Genomic DNA, 9,770 nt, shown 5'->3' with positions numbered 1-9,770 from the left:
GACTGTGAGACTCCTATCTCCAATAAACCACCAGAAAACCGGAAGTGGCGCTGTAGCTCAAGTGGTAGAGCACTCGCCTTGAGCTGAAGAGCTGAGGTACAGTGCCTAGGCCCAGAGTTCAAGCCCCATGACCGACAAAAAAAAAAAAGAAATTCTTGATAACTGTCCTAAATCTGTACAAAGCAACCTAGGAACAGGAATAGGAAATACACAAGAAATGATACATGCCTCTCATTTTAGTCATACTGCCCTTTTGGAATATGCCTACTAGCCATTTCTCTCCTTGTGATTTTGGACAACTTGCTTATTGCTAGGTATCAGTCTTCTCCTCTGAGGAATGAGACAGTAATTGAACATGTTTGCTTGAAATATAAGTGAAAACATGTGTAATATTCTTGGAAGAAATATCTCCCAGGGGCTGGGAATGTGGCTCAGTGGTAGAGTGTTTGCCTTGCATGTCTGAGGCCCTGGGTTCGATTCCTTAGCACCACATAAACAGAAAAAAAGGCCAGAAGTGTCACTGTGGATCAAGTGGTAGTGTGCTAGCCTTGAGCTGAAGAGCTCAGGGACAGTACCCAGGCCTAGAGTTCAAGCCCCACAACTGACAAAAAAAAGAAAAGAAATATCCCCCAATAAGAGATGGATACTTTTAAAAAAGAGGAATATTGACCTTCCATGCATGTTAATTTGGATACTTTTTTTCAAATCACTGTATGTGAGGGTTAGGAACTTTGATTGTTTCTATTATGTGTTTATTCCCAAGGTATGTTAATGTTGCAATCATTTTTGAAGGTTTAATATAAAAATTAAAATTAAGTAATCACATTAATGAGAATTTTTGTTGGTGGTGGTAGTGGTTGTGAGGTTTGAACTCAAGGCCTGGACCTTGTCCCTGAGCTCTTTTGTTAAAGGCTAGTGTTCTACCACTTTGAGCCACAGCTCCACTTCCAATTTTTGAGTGGTTAATTGGAGATTAATTAATTGGAATCTCATGGGGACTTTTCTGCCCAAATTGGCTTCAAACCTCGATCCTCAGATCTCAGCCTCTTCAGTAGCTAAGATTAGAAGCATGAACAACAGGCACCCAGCAAGAATGAAATTCTTTTTTTTTTTTTTTTGGGTCCGGTTGTGGGGCCTGAACTCTGGGCCTGGGCGCTGTCCCTCAGCTCTTCAGCTCAAGGCTAGTGCTCTGCCACAGCGCCACTTCCGGCTTTCTTTTTGCTTATGTGGTGCTGAGGAATCGAACCCAGGGCCTCAGGCATGCAAGGCTAGTGCTCTGCCACAGCGCCACTTCCGGCTTTTTTCTTTTTGCTTATGTGGTGCTGAGGAATCGAACCCAGGGCCTCAGGCATGCAAGGCACGCGCTCTACCACTGAGCCATCTTCCCAGCCCCAAGAATGAAATTCTTTTTAAATTTATTATTAATAAGTTTTTAATTGTGAAAATATCATACAGAGGGGTTACAATTTCATGAGCAAGGTAATGAGTACATTTCTTATCAAGCATTGTTGCCTCCTCCTTTGTTTCCCTTACCATCACTCCTAACCGTCCCCACCACACCCTCCACCCCGCCCAAAGAATGAAATTCTTTTTTTTTGGGGGGGGGGGTCCAGTCATGGGGCCTGAACTCTGAGCCTGGGCATTGTCCCTCATCTCTTCAGCTCAAGGCTAGCGCTCTACCACTTGAGCCACAGCACCACTTCTGGCTTTTTTTTCTTTTTGCTAATGTGGTGCTGAGGAATCAAACCCAGGGCCTCAGGCATGCAAGGCAGGCACTCTAACACTGAGCCACCTTCCCAGCCCAGAATGAAATTCTTTTTTTTTTTGGTCGTGGGGCTTGAACTCTGGGCCTGGGCCTGGGCGCTGTCCCTCAGCTCTTCAGCTCAAGGCGAGCGCTCTACCACTTGAGCTACAGTGCCACTTCCAGTTTTCTGGTGGTTTATTGGAGATAGGAGTCTCACAGTCTCTCCTGCCCAGGCTGGCTTTGAACCGCGATCCTCAGATCTCAGCCTCCTGAGTAGCTAGGATTACAGGCGTGAGCCACCAGCGCCCGGCTCAGAATGAAATTCTTAAACACAGGACAAGTCACTGCCAAACATAGCTTCTGCAAAATAAAAAAGAAATGTGGCTGACTTTGTTCTAGTGTTAGTTGCTGTGACTAAATGACATAAACAACATAAGGCATGAAAGATTTATTTTGCCTCATGGATTCAGAGGTCTCAGTGCATAGTCCTTGGGCTCTGTACAGGAGATAGTCTTGAGGCCCATAGTGAGGCAGAGCATCATGGTCTTAGGAACATGTGGAGAGGCCATCCACTTCATGGTGGACAGGAAGCTGAGAGACAGAGACAGGGGCAGAGATGGAGAATCAGAGACAGAAAAGGACTAGAGACAAGATACTGGACTTCAGTGAGCTATTTCCTCCAGGTAGATCTATATCCAAAAGTTTCTAGAGCCTCCCAAAATAGCATGGCCAGATGAAAATCATCCCTTCAAATACATGAAGGGGCAGATCATTTGGTGAATCATTTCATATGCTAGTCATACCAATTCTATTCTGTTAGTCAATGTGGTAGTCATTAGCTCATGTGGCCACAAGCACTTAAATGTGGCAAGTCCAAATGGAGAAGTGTGGTTCAGTTTAATGCACACTAAATCTGAAAGACTTTGCATTGCAAAAAAGGATGCTAAAGAGCTAGTAAGAATTTTTATAGGCTTTTTTGGGTGGGGCTCAGTGGTAGAGCACTTGCCTAACATATATAAGACCTTGTTTGATTCTAAGCTCCATAAAAAATAGTTTTTATGCTGCTAATACATTGACTTGGTATCACTTTGGATATGCTAGATTAAAAAGGAGATTTAGAGGTCGGGATACCATTCAATGGCGGAGCTCTTACCTAACATACTCAAGGCTCTGGATTTGATTCCCACCACTGAAGAAAAAATAAACTAATATTAAAATTAATCTCATCTTTTTCATTTTACTTTTTATAATAATAATAATAATGTGGGTATTAGCCAGGTACCAGTGGCTCACACCTGTCATCCTAGCTACTCAGGAAGCTAAGATCTGAAGATCAAGGATCAAAGCCATCACATAGACAAATAAGGGAGACTCTTATCTCCAATTAACCAGAAAAGGCTGGAAGCAGAGGTGTGGCCTAAGTGGTAATGTGCTAGCTTTGAGCAAAATAACTAAGCAAGAGCATAAGGCTATGAATTCAAACCCCTGTATTGGCACAAAAATAATAATGGGATATTAGAAAAATGTAGACCAGGTACTGGTGGCTCTTACCTGTAATCCTAGCTTCTCAGGAGGCTGAGATCTGAGGGTCACAGTTCAAAGCTTTTCCTGGCGGGAAAGTCTGTGAGACTCATCTCCAATAAACCACCAGAAAACCGGAAATGGCACTGTGGCTCAAGTGGTAGAGCGCTACCCTTGAGCTGAAGTGCACAGGGAAGCACCCAGGCCCAGAGTTCAAGCCCCACAACCAACCAAAAAAGAAAGAAAGGAAGAAAGAAAGAAAGAAAGAAAGAAAGAAAGAAAGAAAGAAAGAAAGAAAGAAAGAAAGAAAGGGAGGGAGGGAGGGAGGGAGGAAAGAAAAGAAAAATTTAGACTATTTCATGGCTTGCATTACAATATAGTCATCTTTGCGGGAGCCCAGCTCTATCTCTGGTTGGTGCACAAAAGTGTCCTTCACCAGTCAAGTTGTTGGGACACCCTGAGCCCAAGTTCTGTCTGTAAAATGGAAAGCATGATGGGACCCCCAACATTTCACCACTGTGGGAATTAAATCAATCTAAATGAGATGGAAGGCAGCATGCCCCCCACCCCCACCCCAGCCTTAGCTTTTCGAATAATAGCTCATTTTAAGCCTTGTCTCTCTCACTGTGCAGAAGCTCTTAGCAACTCTTGCTCTAATTCATTATTAGTCCCGACGAACTTTCTGTTTTCTTGCAGTATCTATCCAATTGTGTTGTTGGGGCTTCGCTTGAAGAAATTGGAGAGGAGGAGGAAGAGGAAGATGACACCAAGTCAGCGGCCCGGGAAGCCTTTTCATTCAGACAGAGGGAGGGCACCTTCCAGATCGTGGGCACCCTGTCCAAGCCTGAAAGCCCCCGGCCAGACTTCGCTGTGGAGACGTACTCGGTAAGGCCATGACGTGGCTTCTGTCAGCACAGACGCAGGATAAACGCCCCTCCTCTCTCCAATGTCTTTCCAGTGCCTCACCACTCTGCTCTGCCCTCTTCCCTGTACTCAGGAGCATGGCAGGGCATAGGACCATAAACCATGTAGAATCCACTTTAATTTGTTGGCCAAAGCAAAGATTTTAAACAAGATATTCTTGGAAAACATAGCTGTAGACTGGACATTTGGGTTTATAAAATTCTTCTCTCTAGTGTGCTTTGTGACTATCTCACCCTGTGTGATACAGATGACTCTGGACCCTGGTGAGGGCCTTTGTCTTCTGGATCAGGAGTCATTTGGGAGTAACACACCATGTGTCTGCTTTATTAAACAACAGTCCTACCCCCACGTGATAGATTCTACATAGCCCTTACCCTGAGACACTTAAATACTCTTTGAAGTGTGTGTGCGGTGTGTTGGGGGGGGCGGTCTTCTTCCAGGCAACTCCTCCATCCACGTGTCTGCTAATCTGAGCAACCTACAGTGCAGTTCTATTCATGCTGCCCCTGGAGCAGTCTTCCTTCATCTTTGCGCAACCTTCAGCATGTAACTCATCACTCCATGAATGTGTACACTTATTAGCCAGGTACTGGTGGCTCACTCCTATAGTTGTAGCTGCTCAGGAGGCTGAGATCTGAGGATCAAGATCTCAAGTCAGTCTAAGCAGGAAAGTCTGTGAGACTCCCAACTTCAATTAATCACCAAAAAGATATATATATACATGGAGCTGTGGCTCAAGTGGTAAGGTGCCAGCCTTGAGGGGAAAAGCTAAGGGAACAGCACCGGGGCCCAGAGTTCAGGCTCCACTACCAGCACAAATACACAAAAGGAAGTCATTAAGATAAGCTTGAGCTTGAACTTCTGTATAACCAGTGCTCTTGTAAAATGGGAAATATACTCAGCCCAGTCAGATTGGCCAACATAGAGAATTCAAACAACAAAAAAATGCTGGCAGGGATGTGGGGGAAAGGAACCCTATTGCACTGCTGGTGGGAATAATAACTAGTACAATCACTCTGGAAGGCAGTTGAGAGATTCCTCAAAAACAGTAAACATAGAGCTTCCCTACCATGCAGCCATACCACTTCTGGGCATCTACTTAGAACATCATAAGTTAGTATATGGTAAAGACACCTGCACATCCATGTTCATTGCTGCACTGTTCACAATAGCCAAGTTACAGAAACAGCACGGATGCCCTACAACAGATGAATGGATCAAAAAATGTGGTACATACACACAATGGAATTTTACTCATCCATTAAAAAGAATAAGATTATGTCATTTGCAAGGAAATGGATGGACCTAGAACAAATCATATTAAGTCAGGTAAGCCAAGCTCAGAGACACAAACAGTGCATGTTTTCTCTCAAATGTGGATGGTAAATCTGAAATATAACTGGACATGAAAACCTATACAGGACTCTGATCATCCACACACAGTCAGACTAAAGGAGAACAGTCTTAGTTGTAACTCTTCTTAACAATTAAAATGCTAGCTGGGCGCTGGTGGCTCACACCTGTAATCCTAGCTACTCAGGAGGCTGAGATCTGAGGATCACAGTTCAAAGCCAGCCCGGGCAGGAAAGTCCATGAAACACTTATCTCCAATAAACCACCAGAAAAACGGAAGAGGTGCTGTAGCTCAAGTGGTAGAGCACTAGCCTGGAGCTGAAGAGCTCAGGGACAGAGCTCAGGCCCAGAGTTCAAGCCTCACAACCGACAAAAACAAACAAACATAAACAAAACAAAAAAACAATTAAAATGCTATTTATGGAAGTAAATTCCAGGAAATGGAAACATGGGTTTTGTTGGTAGTGGTAGTGGTGTTTGTTTTTGCTTTGGGATTTTTTTTTGTCCTTTTAGATGGAGAGAAGGATAAACAAATGTATTCATGGTATTCAGCAGACACTATATGGAAAGTGAACTACGTAAATTGTGGGCAGGCATGGGAGGGGGAAACTGGAAGAAAGCAAAGAAAAAGGTAAAATTGTCCAAAAAAGAATTGTACTCACTACCTGACTTATTAAATAGTTACCCTTCTGTACAACACCTTAATAATAACAAAATTATATATATATGTATATATATTTATTTATAGATGGAAATTTAGACACAACACACAGAGAAAAGCACTGCTTGATAAAAGTTTCTATTTTTAAGGCAACTGGTGAGGGAGCTCTGGGGAATTCCTGATACTCAGGACATATGCCAATTCTAGTTTGGTCCATGGGACCATCCTATGGAGAAATAGGCTGGTATCCATGCCATATGCCACATCCAACCATCACCAGTTACTTCTGTCCAGTGGGAGAAATATATATATATATATATATATATATATATACACACACACACACACACATATATATATATATTCATTCATATGACTTGAACTCTGGGTCTGAGCACTGTCCCTCAGCTCTTCAGCTCAAGGTGAGCGCTCTACCACTTGAGACACAGTACCACTTCTGATTTTCTAATGGTTTATTAGAAATAAGAGTTTCACAGCCTTTCCTGCCCCGGCTGACAGGAAAGATCCTCAGATCTCAGCCTCCTGAGTAGCTAAGATTATAGGCATGAGCCACTGGTGCCCAGCAGAACTGTATATTTTTATATCTTTTTTTTTGCCTGTCCCTGGACTTGAACTCAGGGTCTAGGCACTGTCCCTGAGCTTCTTTTGTTCAAGGCTAGCACTCTACCACTTGAGCCACAGCACCACTTCTGGCTTTTTCTGTTTATGTGGTAATGGGGAATCTAACCCAGGATTTATGCATGCTAGGCAAGCACTCTACCACTAAGCCACATTCCCAGCCCAGAAGTTTCCATATCTTGGTGGGCACTGGTGTCTTATGCCTATACCCCTGGGGACCCTCAAGGACAGGACCAGGAACTGAGTTCAAGCCCCAGGATAGGCACCTAAATAAGTTTCCGTATCTTAAAAATATTCCCTCGGGCTGAGATGTGGTTCAGTGGCAAAGCGCTTACCTAGCAAATACGATATCCTGGGTTCAATCCCCAGTACCAAAGAAGAAAAGCAAAAACAAAAGTTTAAAAAAAATTAAACACTATGTTGAAAAGAACTTTACATCTTTGGTAGTGAGGAAGGATTTGGGGAGGGGGGAGGAAAGGGATAGTAGGGGAAAAACAAAGGAGGGGGTAACTGCTCAATAGGAAATGGACCCATTACCTTGCTCATGTAACTGTAACCCCTCTATACAGTATCTTTACAATAACATATATACATAAACCAGTGCATATCTATCACAAGATGATATATAATAAAAAAAATTCCCACTGTCAAGTGTAATAAGGTCCCTTATGTCCCTAGAGAGAGCAGATTCCTCCATCTTAGGGACCTCCAGACTGTGCAGATGAATGGCTTCATAGTACTTTTTAGGGATTCGCGCTATAAAATTGTTCAAATAACCTTTCCCAGAGTTGAAGATATTTTTTTTTGTTGGTCTTGGGGCCTGAACTCTGGGCCTGGGCGCTGTCCCTCAGCTCTTTGGCTTAAGGCTAGTGCCCCACCACTTGAGCTACAGTACCCCTTCCTGTTTTGTTTCTGCTTATATGGTGCTGAGGAATCGAACCAGGGCCTCATGCATGCAAGGCAAGCACTCTACCACTGAGCCAACTTCCCAGCCCCTTGAAGTGCATTTTTTTTTTGGGGGGGGTCCAGTCTTGGGCCTGAACTCTGGGCCTGGGTGCTGTCCCTCAGCTCTTCAGCTCAAGGCTAGTGCTCTACCACTTGAGCCACAGTGCCACTTCCGGCTTTGTTTTTTCTGCTTATGTGGTGCCGAGGAATCAAACCCAGGGTCTCATGCATGCAAGGCAAGCACTCTACCACTGAGCCACCTTCCCAGCCATTGCAGTGCATTTTATTTTATTTTATTTTATTTTGATTTTGATTTTTTTGTCGGTCGTGGGGCTTGAACTCTGGGCCTGGGCACTGTCCCTCAGCTCTTCAGCTCAAGGCAAGCGCTCTACCACTTGAGCTACAGTGCCACTTCCGGTTTTCTGGTGGTTTATTGAAGATAGGAGTCTCACGGTCTCTCCTGCCCGGGCTGGCTTTGAACCGCGATCCTCAGATCTCAGCCTCCTGAGTAGCTAGGATTACAGGCGTGAGCCACCAGCGCCCGGCTGCAGTGCATTTTAAACACCTTATATTTTCTTCTAGTCCATTCTAAGTCTTCCCTTCTGAAGTAGAGTTTTATAACAGGTAGAAATAGTACCTGAGATCATTTTTGCAAGTTTATACTCTTCTGTTTCAGGTTCTTTTCACAAACTTCTTTGTTTCTACCTCAAAACGGCATGCTGATGAAAGCCAGCTAGTGATCTGAAGTAGAAATGCTCATGCAGACTGTGCTTGTGAGACTCCCCCATGGAGCACGTGGAGTGTGGAGGCTGCTGCTTTCTCTTCAAATTAGGACGACCATGTCTTGCTGCAAATGACTGCCAATTCTCTTTTCAGACCATATCTCGGGATGACCTCCTCACCCGGCTGATGGAGTGCGATGTTACCATTTATAATATCACGGAGTACTCACAGCAAATAGAAGAAGCCTTATGGGCAGTCTCTGGTCAGTGATGCACACTCCCATCTGTGTGTGTGTGTGTGTGTGTGTGTGTGTGTAAGGAAAGAACCTAAGGCTTACATCAGGCTAGCCAAGGTTGGACTACTAAACCCTAGCTCTATCCTCTAGCAACATCTGATAATGGTAAGGGATGCTATTTTTGTACAGCTACTTTACCTAAGAGTCATAGAAAAACTGATCCAAGAAATATACAAGGTATGAAATCCATACTAACGAATATGCCTGAGGAAAAACTTCTGGTTTATTTCTGTTTGTTTGTTTTGGCAGCAGTACTAGGGACTGAACTCAAGGCCTCAAGCTCTCATTGAGATTTGGTGCCCACTTCTGGTGCTCTACCACTTGAGTCAGATCTGGCAGTTTTGCTGGTTAATTGAATATAGAGACATATATACTTTTCTGCCCAGAGTTGCTTTGAACTGTGATCCTCAGATCTTACTCTCTTGATTAGCTAGGATTACAGGCTTGAGCCACCACTGCTCAACTTCCAGGTTTCTTCTGTCATTATTGTTGATGGTATTGTTTGGAGACAGAGTCTCACTGTGTATCCTAGTTGGACCTCAAACTCATGATCCTCTTGTCTTGGCCTCTTGGGTGCTAGGAGTAAAGTTTATATGTGAGGTGTACTTGGTAGGTACTTCAGATGAATGGAATATTTTCAGTCATCAAAACAAAGGGGAGCCGGGCACCGGTGGCTCATGCCTGTAATCCTAGTTACTCAGGAGGCTGAGATCTGAGGATCATGGTTCAAAGCCAGCCTGGGCAGGAAAGTCCATGAAACTCTTATCTCCAATAAACCACTGGAAAACCAGAAGTGGCACTATGGCTCAAGTGGTAAAGCGCTAGCCTTGAGCTGAAGAGCGCAGAAACAGCCCAGAGTTCAAGCCCCACAACTAACAAAAACAAAATAAAACAAAGGGCATATTACCTTTCAGAATTCCATCTTGGCCCATTCCATGGTCATTCCTTTTTTTTGGGGGGGGGGG

At 44.0% G+C, this 9,770-nt stretch overlaps 1 protein-coding gene across 1 annotated transcript in view; it reads left to right on the top strand.

Moving 5' to 3' along the window:
- The window catches only part of Ak7 (adenylate kinase 7), a 71,249-nt gene that overhangs the window by 7,589 nt on the left and 53,890 nt on the right, over positions 1-9,770 (top strand). Inside the window, exons 2-4 of the mRNA XM_013013169.1 lie at positions 3,962-4,150; positions 4,733-4,735; positions 8,664-8,772. Coding sequence (XP_012868623.1) covers positions 3,962-4,150; positions 4,733-4,735; positions 8,664-8,772 — 301 coding nt within the window. The remainder of the gene's footprint in view (positions 1-3,961; positions 4,151-4,732; positions 4,736-8,663; positions 8,773-9,770) is intronic.

Source organism: Dipodomys ordii, unplaced genomic scaffold (genome assembly GCF_000151885.1).
Source record: "Dipodomys ordii isolate 6190 unplaced genomic scaffold, Dord_2.0 Scaffold2, whole genome shotgun sequence".
Taxonomy (NCBI): Eukaryota; Metazoa; Chordata; class Mammalia; order Rodentia; family Heteromyidae; genus Dipodomys; species Dipodomys ordii.
The sequence above is the reverse complement of the archived record's forward strand: the minus strand, read 5'-3'. Positions and strand labels throughout refer to the sequence as shown.